We start from the raw sequence: 18,009 nt of genomic DNA, 5'->3' as shown, positions 1-18,009 counted from the left end.
GTGGGGATTGTTGCAGTAGAAAACTCCACTGTAGCGCCCGGTACATTAATGGGAAACCCTAAATGTTTGAGCACCCTCTATGAAACGTCAAGCTACCCCACAGCACCCCCAAAATAAATTTCTGGCGCCGCCACTGAGCCTGACTATTTGTGTTGGGGGGGCCCGACTTTTTTTTTTCTCCAAAGGGGGGGCCTGACAGAAAAAGTTTGAGAACCACTGGGCTAGTGAATTAATTTCAGTTTTCCGCACTGATATGAAAAAGTTTGAGAAACACTGCGCTAGTGGATTGTCAAAGAAAAAAATGTCCATGCAAACGTTGTTATTAATAATAAAACAATTAAATTAATCCATTTTTTATTTTTTTTTTCAATTTTTATTTTGTAATCATCTCGCGACCCCCACTTTGGGAACCCTTGCTCTAGAGGAGCTCTGCATGGAGGAATGGGCCGAAATACCAGCAACAGTGAAAACCTTGTGAAGACTTACAGAAAACGTTTGACCTCTGTCATTGCCAACAAAGGGTATATAACAGGGGTCACCAAACTTTTTTCTCTGGGGGCCACATTATTGTTCCTGACTGTGATGGGGGGCCGGGGCCGAGTCAGCTCATTGTGTAGAAGAGATTACTAGCCCAGCACAGCCATCCCCACTACTACTTCCACACTACTATATCAACACTTGATTCCTGTCACATATTTGTTTACCATCTTTACTAGTGGTTTACAAAAGTAGCAATTGAGTCTTCACACTTTGCTTTAATTTGAAATACCACAGATATTCCATTTATTTGTTTTCTAATAAAAATAACATCAAAGCTGTCAAGGTAAGAAACATCTGCCTAGTTGAGGTGATTGACACTGGCAAAGGTGAGTTCAAAATTATAAATTATGATGATGATGATGATGATGATAATAATAATAATAATTGTGTGCAGCACTTAATAAAGGTCAAATAAATAGGCCTATAAAATAAATAAATAAATAAAAAACATCAAAATTATAATAACATGAGTAGGCTAATAGAACTAGCCAACTCTTATGCCTATCCAGGTGAGCATGTTCAGTTAACATTTTGTTTAGGTCAAGGTGAAAAGGACATGAGCAGTGTAGGCTCAAAACTAAAGCACAACAGTAATCCAGAATAATGGCAATCAAAATCAGTAGCCTATATGTAGGTGAGCTGGATTTGTACTTGTTGATGAATTGTGCTGTCTTTGGGATGGGATCAGCAATCTCCTCTCCTCACTTCAGAGTGCCTTCTGGAGCCCTGGCATGGAGGGATGACGGATTAAACACAAGAAGCACCATATTCAGTAAATGGCAAGACATGCTGCGGTCTGCTTTTCTCTGTGACATAATTTTACAACACATGTAGCAAATTAAAAAGAGCCTTCACATTTCATATGTATAGCAATTAAAATCAGTAATTGTTAAAATCAGTGTGCTTACCGTATCAGTGTGAACTGTGTGTTTGCTTCTGGCTGATGAGAAGTTCAATGTCTGGTTGCAGTCTAGTGGTAGCCAGTCTCAAGGTCTGATGCAAGTGTTTATCTGTGAGTCTGTTCCTTGTTGTATTCTTGGTTTGCTTCATGCGGGAAAAGGTTTGCTCACAGATGTAGGTGCTGCCAAAAACTGTGGACATCTTCATTGCATGCTGTTTGATGTTTGGGTAGGTTTCCCCTGGGAGCGAAGCATAGAACTCAATGAGACTGTCAGGCTTGAACGCGTCTTTAAGGATATCACAATTCTGCAACTCGGCTAGTTCAAACTGAAGAGAGGGATGGGCATCATTTATGTCGGCAGCAAAGAGGTTCTGGAACAAACGTATTGCTTTACCGTTGACATGAAGCTCACGGAACCGCACACTGAACTGCCCCTGCAGCATTTCCAGTGCATCCTTGCACTTTTCGACTGGGAACGTGACAGGTGGTTTCTCAGCGCAGTAGCTCTGGGTGGCAGGGAGATGCGTAAAGTCCAGCTTTTCGACCTGTCTCACAAGCAACACTAGTTTGACCTCGAACGCTTTGATGTGGGAATACAGGTCACTGATTAGCTTCCCTTTGCCTTGGAGCTGCACGTTAAGGTGGTTCAACAGTTCAGTCACATCTGTTAAAAATGCGAGATCCCATTTCCATTCTGGCTCGGTCAGCTCTCGTACCGTTTCACCTTTAGACTGCAGGAAGGTGTTGATTTCGGGCAGCAGGTCGTAGAAACGGCGCAACACTTTGCCTGGGCTTAACCACCGGATTTCTGTGTAGTACAGCACAACCTCGTGGGCAGACTCAAGCTCGGAGAGGAAGGCCTGGAACTGCCTGTGTTTCAGACCATTTTTTCGGATGTAGTTGACACAGTGCACGACCACCTTCATGACAGACGCCCACTTCAAAACTTTGCAGCATAGGGCTTGCTGGTGAATCAGACAGTGGACTTGTAGTGGGGGGGTGAGACCTCGTTCCCCGAATTCGCTGTTCAAGCGCCCTACTAGCCCCCTTGTCGTGCCAACCATACTAGGTGCGCCATCCGTAGTGATGCTGGCAAATTGACACCAGTCTAGACCTAACTCTTCCATTGTTTTGCACACTTGGACAAAAATCTCCTCTCCTGTTGTAGTTCCTTTGAGGCTTTTTAGTGCTGCCAGCTCCTCAGACACTTCAAAGCTTTCGCTAATCCCACGAATAAAAATGAGCAGTTGTGCTGTGTCCTGCACATCATTGCTCTCATCCATGGCCAAAGCAAAAAACTTGAATTGTGACGCTTTCTCGTTCAGCTGCTCATAAACGTTGTCCCCCAATTCTTCTACTCGCCTGGTCATAGTAGTTGTGGAGAGACTCCCACCGTTGATTGCCTCTCTCGTCGGGACACACCTCCTCGGCCACAGCAAGGATGCATTGTTTAACAAAGTCCCCATCAGTGAAGGGCTTCCCATGGGTAGCTAGTATGTGAGCTACCTTGAAGCTAGCTCGAGCAGCAGCCTGGTTTACCTGGGTTTGGCGAATGAATGTTTGTTGTTGTGCTGCCAGTCCGCCTTTCATTCTGCGAATTCTGTCTGCTCTTGCTTGCCCTCGCAAGCTAGCAAAGTCACTGTGGCGGGTTTTGTGGTGACGACGAAGATTATATTCCTTGAAAACCGCCACACTCTCTTTACAGATAATGCAAACGGCACGGTCCTTATACTGAACAAAAAAATAGTCGTTGGTCCACTGTTCTTTGAAAATTCTGCACTCTATCAACTTTTCGTTTAACGTTAGCCATTTTTGCTGTCCTGAACACTGACAGTTCTCTACGCGTGCGTTGTCTGTCACTCACTTGATCTCCAAGATGTCGGGTGACGACAATTCGGCAAATATAGTGCATTTTATTTTATAACTAAATATAATTTTTTAAACTGAAACAAAATCAACAAAATACCAAACGCAGACATGTTATTATTTTCCAAAAACAATTTGAAAAAAATAAGCCATGACGACTTTTGGGGATTTGCCTCATAGGGCCGGTTCAAGTAGTGGGGGGCAGAGGGGGTGGGGGCCGGTCAAAGGGGGGTGGCGGGCCGGATCCGGCCCCTGGGCCGTAGTTTGGTGACCCCTGCTAACAAAGTATTGAGATGAACTTTTGTTATTGACCAAATACTTATTTTCCACCATAATTAGCAAATACATTCTTTAAAAATAAGACAATGTGATTTTCTGGATTTTTTTTTTTTTTTTTTTTTTTTTCTCATTCTGTCTCTCATAGTTGAGGTATACCTAGGATGAACATTACAGCCTCTCATCTTTTTAAGTGGGAGAACTTGCACAATTGGTGGCTGACTAAATACTTTTTTGCCCCACTGTATCTATCTATATATAAGCAATAGCTCACGACAGGCCGTGGTCATGGTCATTATATCCAGTATATGGTCATGGTCATTATATCCAGTATATGCTCAGTATATCACAGCTAAGGGGCGTGGTTCAACCCCCTTAGCTGTGATATAATGAGCATACTTACATCACGGCCTGAAGTGAGCTATTGCTTTTATAAAACGGTTACCAAGTGTGGCAATATGAAAGAAAAATACACACTCCAGTTTAAATAGTTTTTATTCGTAAATAATGATGTTCAAAAATAAAATAGTCCCTCCGTTGCCTTCTGCATGAAACAGGTGGTTGCTATGCAACAACACTAACAGCTAGCGAACATATTAGACAGAGAGCTTGATCCATTATGTTGCTGTTTATTTACATTAATGTGAATGTTGCTGTTTATTTACATTAATGTGTGGTACTTTTCCAGCTGGTCTACCTGCTCTTCACGTTAGGGGGCGGCGGATCCCAAAATGGCGATACTTCCGATATTACGTTTCAAAATATCGATACTTCCGATATTACGTTTCAAAATATCGATACCAGAGCCAATAGGATCAATCCTTCTATACCTTTTTTTTTCCCTCTCCTCGAGGCTCATGCACGCACCCCACCTGAACGCCGATTATCAAGCTGACTGACAGCAGCCAGCAGCAGCCAGCGACTCGCGAGTGCAACGCACGCGCACGCACACGCACACGCACATCCACACACACACATCCACACACACACATCCACACACATATACACACACATACACACACACACACTCTCAGTCTCTCTCTCACACACACACACACACATCCACACAGGGCCGGCTCTAGACAATTTGCAGCCCTAGGCGAGATTTTAGCTGGCGCCCCCCCCCCCCCATAGAATATATAAAGAACAAATTAAAAATCTCTACAAAAGACGAATACACTACAAAAACAGAAACTTATTGACATAGGCAAAAAGGCTTACCAATAACCAATAACCTACCATAGCCAATAAATGTAACTTATTTTATTTTTGTTGTTCATTCATATCTTATTTGACCTAGTTAACACTCATTTATGTATTCATATTTTTATCTCCAGTTTTTAAACGATATTTTTTGTTTACTGTCTTATAGTATACATTGAAAAAACCAACCACCCCACCCTACACACAAATACAAAAACCACACTTGCTTTAGTTATAATTCAACAAACATCTTTTAATAAACAAGTAGCTTCCGCAGAAGGAGTTATAGAAATATTTTAAAGAACACTTAAGAACACACGTATTGTAATAATAAATAAATAAAATAAAATAAATGAAAAAATATTAACAAATACATAAAAACGATTTATACAAAAAAGGAACAATTACATTTCTGTTTTTGAACACACATATTGTAATAACAAATAAATACCTTACTGACTTGCTTGACTTAAACACTCAGAATTGCACTCGTCTTGACTTCTTTGCTGCAAAGTCATCGATAACATCCTCATATGACAGCTGACGAGAAACATCACTGTTAATGCTGATGATGGCAAGTCCACTGAGGCGTTCTTGGACCATTGTAGACCTCAGGTAGGTTTTAATTAACTTCAGCTTTGAGAAGCTTCTTTCTGCTGAAGCCACTGTCACTGGCATAGTGACTGCGATCCTGAGGGCCACCCACATATTAGGATAAACCTCCCTCAGGTTCTTCCTTTCCAAGAACACCAACAGTTCCAGGGTGGTCATTGTGGGTGAGGGGAGAGTTGGAAAGTTCATCAGCTCCAGTGCCAACTCTTTTCCATCTATGTCTGACTGTCCGCCAGAGCTCAGGGTGTTGCTCAGTGTTTGACACTGCTTTGTCAGCTCGTTTCTGGGCAGTTCGGGGAAGTTGACAAGCACCCCAAACTTTGCCTGAACTTCTTCCAGGTGTTCAAAACGCTCATTGAGGGAAGTGATGCAAACATCAACCACCCTGTTGAAAAATGTAACTTCCATCTTTTTTAGGGCATTGGCCATTGGCTCATCAGGTGATTCATAAGAGAACTGCCTCTTGGTTGACCTCAGCCTCTTCTCCTTGAGGACAGCATCCACATCCATGTCCTCACACATGTCTTCAGCACTGATCTGAGCAGAGGCAAATCCAGTGGCTCTGTAGTCTTCCAGGGTGGCCTTTGTCTTTCTCAGGAGGTCAACTGCGATGTCAAGTTGCATTGACACAGACTGCATGACCTTACTGACCTGTTTGACTTTACTGAGGATGTCGTACCACACCACAGTGCAAATGGAGAAGCGGTAGGACCCCACTTCCTCAGCCAAAGACTGTGCCTCTATTTTGATCATTATGTCAGTGGCCTTGTCCCTCACCTCCAAAAGTGCATGTCGAACATGTTGAGCCTGATATCGCACAGCTTCCACACTGTTGACCCGGCTCTCCCACCTGGTTTCAGACCATGATTTCAAGGTAGTGGTGACATGGCTCATCAAAATGTCCCAGCGCTTTGTGGATGCTGAAAACAATGTAAAAAGCTTTTGGAGGTAGCCAAAGTATCCAGTGGCATCTAGGGAGCTTTTCGCTGCATCAGCTAACACCAGATTGAGAGTGTGTGCGCCACATGGCACGAATAGTGCCCTCGGGTTTAGTTCAAGTAACCTGGCCTGAACTCATTTGTTTTTCCCTCGCATATTGGCACCATTGTCATAAGACTGTCCCCTACAGTCCTCAAAGGGGATGTTCAGTTCTTGGAGCCTGTCCAGGATGAGGGATGACAAACTCTCGCCAGTTGATTCCTCAGCGACAAGGAACCCCATGAAGTGTTCCTTAACTTGTGGCATCTCCTCCATTGTAACAATCCTTAAGATGACTGATAACTGCTCTGTGTGGCTAATGTCAGGTGTGCAGTCCAGAATGATGGAATAATATTTAGCCTTCTTAATTTCTTCAATCATGTGGGCACTGATTCTCTCACCGATACATTCAATGAGTTCATTTTGAATATTTTTTCCGAGATAGGCTTGCACCCCTTTTGACTTTAGCAACGTGTTCTTTCATTACAGGGTCAAACATTGCCATCAGCTCCACTTCTTTAAGGAAGTTGCCATTGTTGGGTTTGTTGAGTGTGTCACATGTTCCCCTGAGGCCCATGTTTCTCTCAGCTAATGATTGAATGATGGCGACCAACCTTGTTACCACCTCACGCCATCTCTTCCTTTCTATGTCTGTAAGCGCCATCTCAGTCCTATCAATAGTTTGCCCCTTTTGTAATCGAAACTCTAACTCTTTCCATGATTTCATGTGTTTAGTATGTTCTGGAGTGTTCTCGTGTGTTTTCAGTAATTGGTGGCAATTTTTCCAGTCATTTAGTCCTGCACTGATTAATTTGTATTCCTTCTGGGAGAACAGCTTGCAGCAAAAACACTAAAGGCTGTCGTTTTTCTGTGAGTACAATAGCCAGCTTCTCTTGATTCTTTCCCCATTTACCAGTTTTCTATAAAAGTATTGGTGGTGGCAGCTTCTCCCATCCTGTCTTTTTGGAAAAATGAAGAGTGGTTTTGCCTGATAGGGTCCTCTGCTCACAAACTCTGTTCTTACCTTATCAGACATGGATTGCCAGTCGGCAGGGTCAACAGCTGCTGCCTTTGTGGCGTCACGTGCTGCAGACTGTGTTGTGGTACTCGGGATCAATGTTTCCCCTGCAGATTGTGTAGCAGCAGGTTCACTTGGGACAGGTCGTGATATGTTTTCACCTGCAGACAATCAAACATGCATGGATACAGTCGGACACCCACTGTGTGTGTGTGTGTGTGTGTGTGTTTTACATTAACATGTACATTATTAGTAAGAGAAGTGCTATTGTAATGTGCAATAATAAACTGGACTCACGTGCTGCAGACTGTGTTGTGGTACTCGGGACCAATGTCTCTCCTGCAGATTGTGTAGCAGCAGGTTCACTTGGGACAGGTAGTAGTGATACGTTTTCACCTGCAGACAGTCGAACATGCATGGATACAGTCAGACACCCACTGTTTTACATTAACATGTACATTATAAGTGATATAGGTGCTATTGTAATGTGCAGGTGTGAACATGTGTATGAACTACCCACAACCCTAATAAACTCAACAGGCAATATCACAAAAAACTTGACTGAACTCACCTGCTACAGGCAGTGATGCAGTAGACTCAGGTTGTGCAGTGGTATTACCCAGATATTTTAACAATGCACCTGGAAATTACACAGAGAATAATGTAGTAGGTATCTATCTGCAATAATACTGAGCAGTTCAGACTAGCTGACATAATTTCCTGTGCCCAAATATGCAAAATATATTTTTTAAGTGATAACCTAGCTAGTTAATGATTTAGCAGAATTATTTTGTGTCCATTAGTAAGCTAAAGATGGAACAAAATAGATAGCTTTAATGATAATAAATATATATAAAGAATACAAGAAAAACCACACAGTGCAGTTGGTGTAAAAAGAGCTATCAAGCTAGATGGTAAAGCAGCTCATCTGCTAGCTTCTATCATACTATATATCAGCTGCTATCATTAGCTAACGTTAGCTAGCTAGCTTTATACCGTTGCTTGAAAAATGCCAATAAACACAAACAGTCATCAGACATACCTCTGTTTTCCTGGAGTTTTTCCTCCTCTCTCTTTCTTCGCCTTTTCCAATGCGCCCCAGACGGCTTTTTGTTGGGGTTGCCCCGCTTCATGTTGTGACAGTGAAGTTCTAATTCTCGTTCAAAACGGGAACGCGGGTGCGCGCGACACGCGAAACACAAATGGACAGAACCAAAGAAAACATAGAGAGGGGTGGTGCATTGTTGGGGCGCCCCTAAGTTTTATTTTTCATATTCTCAAAAAAACAAATGAATCCTGATCTGAGCGGCGCCTAAAAAAAAGGAATCTGGGGGGCGCCTACAAAAATAAAAAAATATACATAGGCCTATTAAATTTTATTTATTTTTTTTAAATCTGGACTGCACCCCTGCGCTCCCTCTACAGTTCAGCGCCCTAGGCGAACATTTATAACGCCAGTGCGGCGGGCCGGCCCTGCATCCACACATCTCTGTCAATGAACACTTGGCGAGCTGTGATGTGTGCAAGAAGGCAGGTTGCTGCTGTGGCCACTTTGTATTGTTATTTTTCATGTTTCACTTTAAATTTGCAAAAGTAAAACGCTGCCTTTAATCATGAAAATTGATTCAGATGTAGTCCAGTGTTTCCCCTATATACAAATAGTTTATGTTTTATTAAAATAATAATAAGTGGAGACCCGTTTTCATTTGTGATTCTTTATGTGGATTTGTAGTATTTGTGTTACTGTATGTTCAATAAAGGTGTATTTTTGCTAAATCTTGAGACATTGTCACTGTATGTACTAGTGATGGGACCGATTAATCGAATAATTATTCAGGCATTCGAATATGAGTTATGAATATTTTTAGAAGTTTTTTTGGGAGGGATGCATAGGATCAAATGGAATAATTCAATGTATACGAAAGTGCCATAGCTGAGTGTGTCAGGTCTAAAGGTGTGTTTTGCTCCGCTCACCGGTCCCTCACAGCGGGCAGAGCTGCAGGTGCTGATCTCTCTCTCTCTCACGTCCGGTTATACTTCACTCGTGTTTATGTCCAAATCCATCAGATCTAGCTAGATCCAATGATATGGCTGCTGCCCCTCCCTACACGCAGATCACGCAGACTCAAACCTCATCTTAGGCCCAAATGCGGCGCAAATGCGCTCCGCAGCCGTTGCGAGGTTCCGGCGCTAACAGTTCACGAGGCGCTCCCCCCCCCCCTGTCAACACTCGCGACACATGAGTGGCCAGCCTAAACAACAATAAGCGCTGCTTGGCAACCGTGTGTGGCGGCAAAGTACATACACATTTCGACTGGAGAGATTTAGTTTTGCCGGTATTCAACATATTTTACCAGTCATAGTCCGGTAATTATTTACACTCTAAGAAGAGTCCTACACAACAGACATGGCGTCAAAAAGGAGTAATGTGTGGAAATATTTTGACCAGGTTAGTGAGTGCGGTGTAGAGGTCAAACTATGCCAAATTAAACTTATATACATACTATGCCTTGCTATACCCGCAACCTCCGTTCCAGCTGAGAGGGTCTTCTCTACAGCTGGGCTGATTGTGAATCGCCTCCGCACATGAAAGCTGTAGGCCTATAGCTGTCAAACTGTGATCACCAGTTCAATACATTTGACAGATTCGACTTGGTTTCTATACTTATTTGAACATGTATTTATTTATTTCCAAAAGTTATTAAACATTTTTTAAGATTTTCTTTTTTACAATTTTTCTTTATAGGATATGTACATTTCGGTTAACTGTTTTTTTTGGGGGTCAAATATTCGAATATACATTTGCTTTCAAATTCCCATCCCTAGTATGCACTAGGCAGGGCCAATTTTTGGCATAGGCGACATATGCGGTCACCTAGGGTGCCAGATCTGGGGGGCGCTGCGCTGGGAGGGGAAAAAACATTTTTGACCTTGGCACTTCTTTATAATTATTACTAGGGATGTCCCGATCACCTTTTTTTGCTCCCGATCCGATTCCGATCATTTGATTTTGACAATTTGCAGATACCGATTTTTCCCGATCTGATCTTTATGCAATGCATTAAGAGAAAAAAAAGCATTCAAGTTGTCCCTTAAGGTTATTGTTTTATTTAAATTGGATATTCTATCCAACATGGATATAGCTTCTTTCTTTCACAGCAGCATTGGATCAGTTCAGTTGTGCAGCATTGGATCAAAACAAAATAAAGCTTATCAATACTCGTTAGCTTACTGCCACAATTAGACACTGCGCCCACTCTGTTGCCAGATTTGAGAGAAATAAGCAGGTCTCTGAAAACAAGCCCCAAAGAAGCAACACATATATGATGTTGTGTAATTTCAAACCAAAACTAAGGTCTCAGGATGACTTTAAGACTTGAACATGGTCATTTTTGTTTTGTAACATTGAATACAACATTTTTAAAAAAAAAGTATTTAAAAAAGAAAAAAAAATCCCGATCCCCGATTTTTTTTTTTCTCCCGATCTTTTGAAAACCAGATGATCGGCTCCGATCCCCGATTACGTGATCGGATCGGGACATCTCAAATTATTAGGATACATAAAAACAGGTTTGAAATCATTCCAATGTATACTATAGGACAGTAAACCAAAAATATCATTTAAAGTTGGAGAGATACAAAAACATGCAGAAATAAATGTTAACTGGGTAAAATAAGATATGAACGAACAACAAAAATAAAATGCGTTAAATGTATTTGTTATTGGCTATGGAAGGTTATTGGTTATGTTCACATACTTATTTGATTATTAAAATGTAAACCGATCTTTTTCATATGGGTGTTTTAGAGTTGTACCTTCTAGATCAGGTCTCTAGTCATTGTGTGCTCAAAGTGCACCAGATTGAAGCATTTTACTTTAAAATGTAAAAAAAAAAAATCTTCCCGGGGGAGCATACCCCCAGACCCCCCTAGAGGAAGTGACGTCCACCCCCCAATCCAAACATGTTCATACCATACTGAATACATTTGAAGCCATTTTAACGTATATTACCTATGTCAATACGTTTCTGTTTTTGTCTTTTGTAGAGATTTTTCATTTATTTATATATAAAATCTCGCCTAGGGCAGCAAAGTGTCTAGAACCGGCCCTGGTACTGGGCCTCAAGAGCCTTTCTTGTGCTGACAGACACATAGAAACAAATTGGCACTTTGCACGTGCACACACTAAGAAATTCCACGCCTTCCGGGCTCACATTGTGCTGGGCCCACGTGCCTTAGCACCGCTGCTATGACTCCATCCCAGGGGAAACGCTGTAGTCTATGATGCATTCAGCTCAATAAGCATGTCACGATGCAGCTCTCCCCTACATGAAAGTACATAAGACGATTTTAATTTAAAAATTGTATCGACGATACTGGCCCTAAAATACTTGGTATCAAATCCAGATGTTGTGGTATCGCCCACCCCTACTTCACGTAGCTCAGCATGTCGTCGTTTAGGTGCTCTCTGGAGATAGGCACTGCTCAATCCACTCCTCCATAGTGAGGCCGCCCGGAGGTCCAAGTTAACCTTACATGTTTCCATCTTAAGTTTTGTTAGTTTCGTAACGGACGTAATGTAACGGCTGTAGCTGTTTCTCAGACGCGGAGGGATACTGATTTACACAACTACAATTCTACCCGTGATATACGCTCATTATATCACGGCTAAGAACCAATCACATTGCTTGATTTGACTCATTCGTTTTATAAATATATATATATCACCAGAGAACCACTGGACTCAGGTCTATTTGACTTTTTGCCCCCCTTTAGTGCCTGTGCATCGCCCCCACCTACGAGCTGGCTCTGCAGATCGGTCAGGTGATGGAGCAGATGGGGAAGTTCTGTCCTGAGGTCACGCTGACCTACGCCGTGAGGGGGAACCGCAGTGAGTACTAATATACACATATATATATATATATATATATATATCAGGGCTATCAGTCGATTAAAATATTTAATCGCATGATGTCCATATTAATCACAAATGTTGTATCTGTTCTAAATGTACCTTAGAGCAGCGGTTCTCAAACTGTGGTCCGCAGACCACTGGTGGTCCGCGAGGGTACTGCAGGTGGTCCGTGGGGAAAAAAGCTAAATAAAATCCACTTTCTATTATCAAGGATTTTCGGGGATCACCTTATATGTGACTTGCTCTATCTAAATCAGTCGCATTGACCCAAAGACACATTTTGAGTTGTATACACTGTTGGAAAGAGGAGATTCCTAGCGTTCTAATGATATCAGGCAGTGGGGTGGTGGTCATTGGGCGACCACTACCCTACTTTGTAACGCGTTACTTTGTAACGCAACTACTTTTTGCGGTAACTAATGGCGTTACTAGTTACCTATAGTTAACCATTCCCATTATAGGTACTGTGATTTAAATGGGTGCGTTAATGCGTTACATTATGTGATGGAACTGAACCGAATCTCCCTGCGGATGTAACTTACAGGCGAATACAGCGATGTCCTCTCACAGCACCATGGAAAAGAGAAAGTAACCAGAGGGGAGTGATGATTGGTTAACGCGGGGTAACATTTCAGGGTAAGCCAATCAGAGACAGAGTTGGGCGGGTCTTGCCTTATGGGAAACATACACACACAAACACTTGCTAACACACACGGCAACGCTCACCACCAGCACACACACACACACACACACACACACACACACAATGGCAGATGCAAGTATCAACAAGAGCAGCAGCGCATTTGCAACTTGGAGGACGCAAAAAATATTACAGTAGACTGTAAACTGTGTGCAGGACAGAAAGCATTTTCCACATCAAAAAACAGCAATGCCAATCTCCTGAAGCACCTAACTAATGTACATGGGGCTATACAACTAGTCTCCAAAGACCCCACCGTCTCAACCACGGACAGTGACCCAGATGGAGCAACACCATCTAAACAGCCAAAAAACGATTTTTCAAATCGCCACATGTCACCCAGAGTCAACTAAACAGATGGCCAGGTATGTTGTTGAGGACATGCTGCCCATCGCAACGGTCGAGTCTGTTGCCTTCAGAGAACTAGTCAGCAAAAAACAACACACAAACTTGTATTTTTATTGTTATTATTTTTAAAGTAGAGTAACTCATTACTAGTTACTTTTATAATTTAGTAACAAATACACTTTTTTGAGAGCAGTAACTATTACTATTACTGCCCAACACTGCTCATGACATTATGTCTCTGGTGCACTATTGAAATAACCGTAGATTGTTCCATTTTCAACCAATTTTCAAACGGTTTGTTTTTTTATAAACATCAAAGATGTAGTTATGATACTGCATACTTATAAACTTATTTTTTTCAACATGTCCTGTCTTCTGTATCATAGCCATGCTAATAACGTTTATAATAAACCAAACCGTTTGTAAATCAGTCAATGTTTCAGTGAGTTTAGAGTATTTGTGTGCAGATCACTCAAATCACAACAGCTGTAGCAGTAGCGGTTGATTGTGGCAAGATGGCCGCCAGTGAGCTACGCTGGCGACTCCCCCTTCAGCCATCTAGTGTTTATACATATCTATGATCAGGACCCTCAGGTGTATTAATATATACAATATCTCTCTCTATCGCCCCCCAGTGGAGAGGGGGGTGCGCCTGCAGCAGCACGTGGTCATCAGGACCCTCAGGTGTATTAATACATATAATATCTCTATCGCCCCCCAGTGGAGAGGGGGGTGCGCCTGCAGCAGCACGTGGTCATCAGGACCCTCAGGTGTATTAATATATATAATATCTCTCTCTATCGCCCCCCAGTGGAGAGGGGGGTGCGCCTGCAGCAGCACGTGGTCATCAGGACCCTCAGGTGTATTAATATATATAATATCTCTCTCTATCGCCCCCCAGTGGAGAGGGGGGTGCGCCTGCAGCAGCACGTGGTCATCGGGACCCCCGGCACCCTACTGGACTGGTGCAGTAAATACAGAATCATCGATCCCAAACTCATCTCCATGTTTGTGTTGGACGAGGCGGACGTGATGATCGCAACGCAGGGCCATCGAGACCAGAGCATCAGGATACACAGGTTAGAGCTTATATTATTATTATTTTGCGGGGGGGTTTGTTTAATAATTGAATGTATTTGTAATAGGGCTGCACGATATTGAAAAAAACTGACATCGCAATTTTTTTTTTTTTTCCTGCGATATATATTGCGTTTTTTTAAACTATATTTAACCGGATGAAGGTATTGCCCTCCTGTGCCTCGCTCATTTTTTACCGGTGTTTTGATGGTCTGCAAACTAGTGGGGCGGGGCCGGCTGTGATCTGATCAAGAATGATTGTGATTGGTGGTTTGCTGTGCATGCAGAGCCTGCATGTCACTCACTCAAGTACCCCTGACATGAGAGCCGCGCAAGTTTTCCTTTTGTAGAAAGCAGCCACAGCAGCCCTGTTGCTATACTAGTTAGTTTATAGCATAACGTTAGCATTTTGCTTCTGGCGACTAGATTTATGATTAAAAAATTATAAAAGTAGGGTTGACATGTGGAGATTATCCGGCTGAACAAAACGTGATCCCTCTCTTAAATGTGTGTCAACCACAGACCTTATTTCGAGCTATTTTCCAAAATCCTATGGAGAATTTGCATTGGTTTTTGACGAAGGAACCGGAAGAACTTTACCTCCGGGTTTAAGGACGCGTCACTGCGGCTCGCTATAAGGAGTGAGAGTGACGCGTAGCCAAAACCGGAGGCTGCATACACTCTGGTGGCTACCATTAGCAGCTAACTTTTGTGCTCCGATTTTTACATAAAAATGGAATTATGGATTATAAACAATTGCTTCAAAGCCACAGATACATTATCAACCTATGGATCAACCGATTCAGTCGCGGTTTTTCTCGTTTTAATGCCATTGAACACGTCTTTTGATCAGATTGACAGCTACGGTGAGACGATCTCCCGTAAAAGATCCGTAAAGGTACGTGGTGTGGTGTCTGTTTGCTTCCCCTGTCGCGAGATCGGATCGCTCAGTGATGATACTATACTTAAATAATCTGTGGAACCTCAGCTTTAATCAGATATATTGTATATGCAGTCTCGATAAGTAATAAGGGTATCTTTATTTTGAATTCTGTGCTAAAGTGCGTTAGCATTTTTTAAAAAATGAATAAAACCGCACGTCCCTGCGGTGTGAATATCGCGCATATCGCGGTCATCGCCATGACACGATATATCGTTCAGCCCTTATTTGTAATGTCTTGCTCCTGCAGGCTGCTCCCGAAGGAGTGCCAGATGCTGCTGTTCTCGGCCACCTTCGAGGACTCTGTGTGGGGCTTTGCAGAGAAAGTAGTCCCTGATCCAAACATCATCCGCCTGAGGAGAGAGGAGGAGACGCTGGACACCATCAAGCAGTTCTACATCCTCTGCAGAGAGGAGGAAGAAAAGTTCTCTGCTCTGTGCGACCTGTACGGAGGGCTGACCGTGGCTCAGGCCATGATCTTCTGCCGTGTAAGATCAATAACGACTAGGGATGTAACGATATATTGCGGTAAATAAATGTCTCAATACCGTTGTGAGACCGACAAAATCTACCGCAATTTTTTTCTATTTAAAAAACATATTATTATTTTTTTAACCTTTATTTAACCAGATGGTCCCATTGAGATCATCGATCTCTTTTTCAAGAGAGACCTGTCCAACATGGCAGCAAGAAGGTTACAACATGAACATAAACAACAGATAACACCAAAGGACATGGTATTTACAGGGCTACATGTACACACCTAGAGACATTGATCAGTACCAACAGTATATGTATATCTCCCCTGTCAATAAGCCTCACCTTCTTGGAAAACACTGTATTGTGTTTGAAGTGGTGGAGAGACAATGCACAGTTTGACCCACTGCTGTCACCCATGGCCAAAGCATATCACTCTGTCCCAGCAACATTCAGTACCAAGCGAGAGTTCTTTCCACAGCAGGGGATTTTGTAAACGCCCAAACATCCCAGCTTCTACCTGGAAATGTGGACATGCTCATATTCCTAAAAGATAACCTTGATGATGCTGAGTGAGTGAGTTCGAGTTGAGTTACTTGAAAAACTAAATTCAAACTAAGTTCACTAGCACCCCTGTTGACAGTTCGCTAGCACCCCCCTGTTGACAGTTCACTAGCACCCCCCTGTTGACAGTTCACTAGCACCCCCCCGTTGACAGTTCGCTAGCACCCCCCCGTTGACAGTTCGCTAGCACCCCCCCGTTGACCGTTCACTAGCACCCCCCCGTTGACAGTTCACTAGCAGCCCCCCCTGTTGACAGTTCGCTAGCACCCCCCGTTGACAGTTCACTAGCAGCCCCCCCGTTGACAGTTCACTAGCACCCCCCGTTGACAGTTCACTAGCATCCCCCCCCGTTGACAGTTCACTAGCACCCCCCGTTGACAGTTCACTAGCATCCCCCTGTTGACAGTTCACTAGCATCCCCCTGTTGACAGTTCACTAAAATCCCCCTGTTGACAGTTCACTAGCATCCCCCTGTTGACAGTTCACTAGCACCCCCTGTTGACAGTTCACTAGCATCCCCCTGTTGACAGTTCACTAGCATCCCCCTGTTGACAGTTCACTAGCATCCCCCTGTTGACAGTTCACTAGCATCCCCCTGTTGACAGTTCACTAGCATCCCCCTGTTGACAGTTCACTAGCACCCCCCTGTTGACAGTTCACTAGCATCCCCCTGTTGACAGTTCACTAGCACCCCCCTGTTGACAGTTCACTAGCATCCCCCTGTTGACAGTTCACTAGCACCCCCCTGTTGACAGTTCACTAGCATCCCCCTGTTGACAGTTCACTAGCATCCCCCTGTTGACAGTTCACTAGCATCCCCCTGTTGACAGTTCACTAGCATCCCCCCGTTGACAGTTCACTAGCATCCCCCCGTTGACAGTTCACTAGCACCCCCCTGTTGACAGTTCACTAGCACCCCCCTGTTGACAGTTCACTAGCATCCCCCCGTTGACAGTTCACTAGCACCCCCCTGTTGACAGTTCACTAGCATCCCCCTGTTGACAGTTCGCTAGCATCCCCCTGTTGACAGTTCACTAGCACCCCCCGTTGACAGTTCACTAGCACCCCCCTGTTGACAGTTCACTAGCATCCCCCCGTTGACAGTTCACTAGCACCCCCCTGTTGACAGTTCACTAGCATCCCCCCGTTGACAGTTCACTAGCACCCCCCTGTTGACAGTTCACTAGCATCCCCCTGTTGACAGTTCACTAGCATCCCCCTGTTGACAGTTCGCTAGCATCCCCCTGTTGACAGTTCACTAGCACCCCCCTGTTGACATTTCGCTAGCACCCCCCTGTTGACAGTTCACTAGCACCCCCTGTTGACAGTTCACTAGCACCCCCCTGTTGACAGTTCACTAGCACCCCCCTGTTGACATTTCGCTAGCACCCCCCTGTTGACAGTTCACTAGCATCCCCCTGTTGACAGTAAAATGACGGCAAAGATAAATTAACTTTTGAAACAAGATGTCACAAAGTTGAGTGAACATGTGAATAATAATGAATCCTGTATCTACGGAACATGTTAAGAAATGGACAATCACAACTTTCACTTCATAGGAATTATTACTTTTTTTAAAAACTCAAAATGATGA

The 18,009-nt window shown here is 43.4% G+C and overlaps 1 protein-coding gene and 1 long non-coding RNA gene across 3 annotated transcripts in view; one reads left to right on the top strand and one right to left on the bottom strand.

Annotated features, from left to right (window-relative positions):
- Positions 1-18,009, top strand: part of ddx19a (DEAD-box helicase 19a) — a gene marked incomplete at its 5' end in the record, with an annotated part of 34,790 nt that overhangs the window by 15,430 nt on the left and 1,351 nt on the right. For both annotated transcript variants that reach the window (XM_079678210.1, XM_079678211.1), the window contains 3 exons: positions 12,171-12,285; positions 14,259-14,436; positions 15,625-15,862. In XM_079678210.1, coding sequence (XP_079534336.1) covers positions 12,171-12,285; positions 14,259-14,436; positions 15,625-15,862 — 531 coding nt within the window. The remainder of the gene's footprint in view (positions 1-12,170; positions 12,286-14,258; positions 14,437-15,624; positions 15,863-18,009) is intronic.
- On the bottom strand, positions 7,437-8,553 carry LOC307037378. The gene is made up of 4 exons (XR_013807661.1): positions 8,437-8,553; positions 7,966-8,034; positions 7,692-7,790; positions 7,437-7,555 (listed from the first exon to the last, which is right to left on the bottom strand). It is a non-coding gene; the product is annotated as an uncharacterized lncRNA (long non-coding RNA).

Source organism: Notothenia rossii, assembly GCF_949606895.1.
Source record: "Notothenia rossii genome assembly, chromosome: 4".
Lineage (NCBI taxonomy): Eukaryota > Metazoa > Chordata > Actinopteri > Perciformes > Nototheniidae > Notothenia > Notothenia rossii.
Note: the sequence above shows the minus strand (reverse complement) of the source record. Positions and strands in the feature narration are given on the sequence as shown.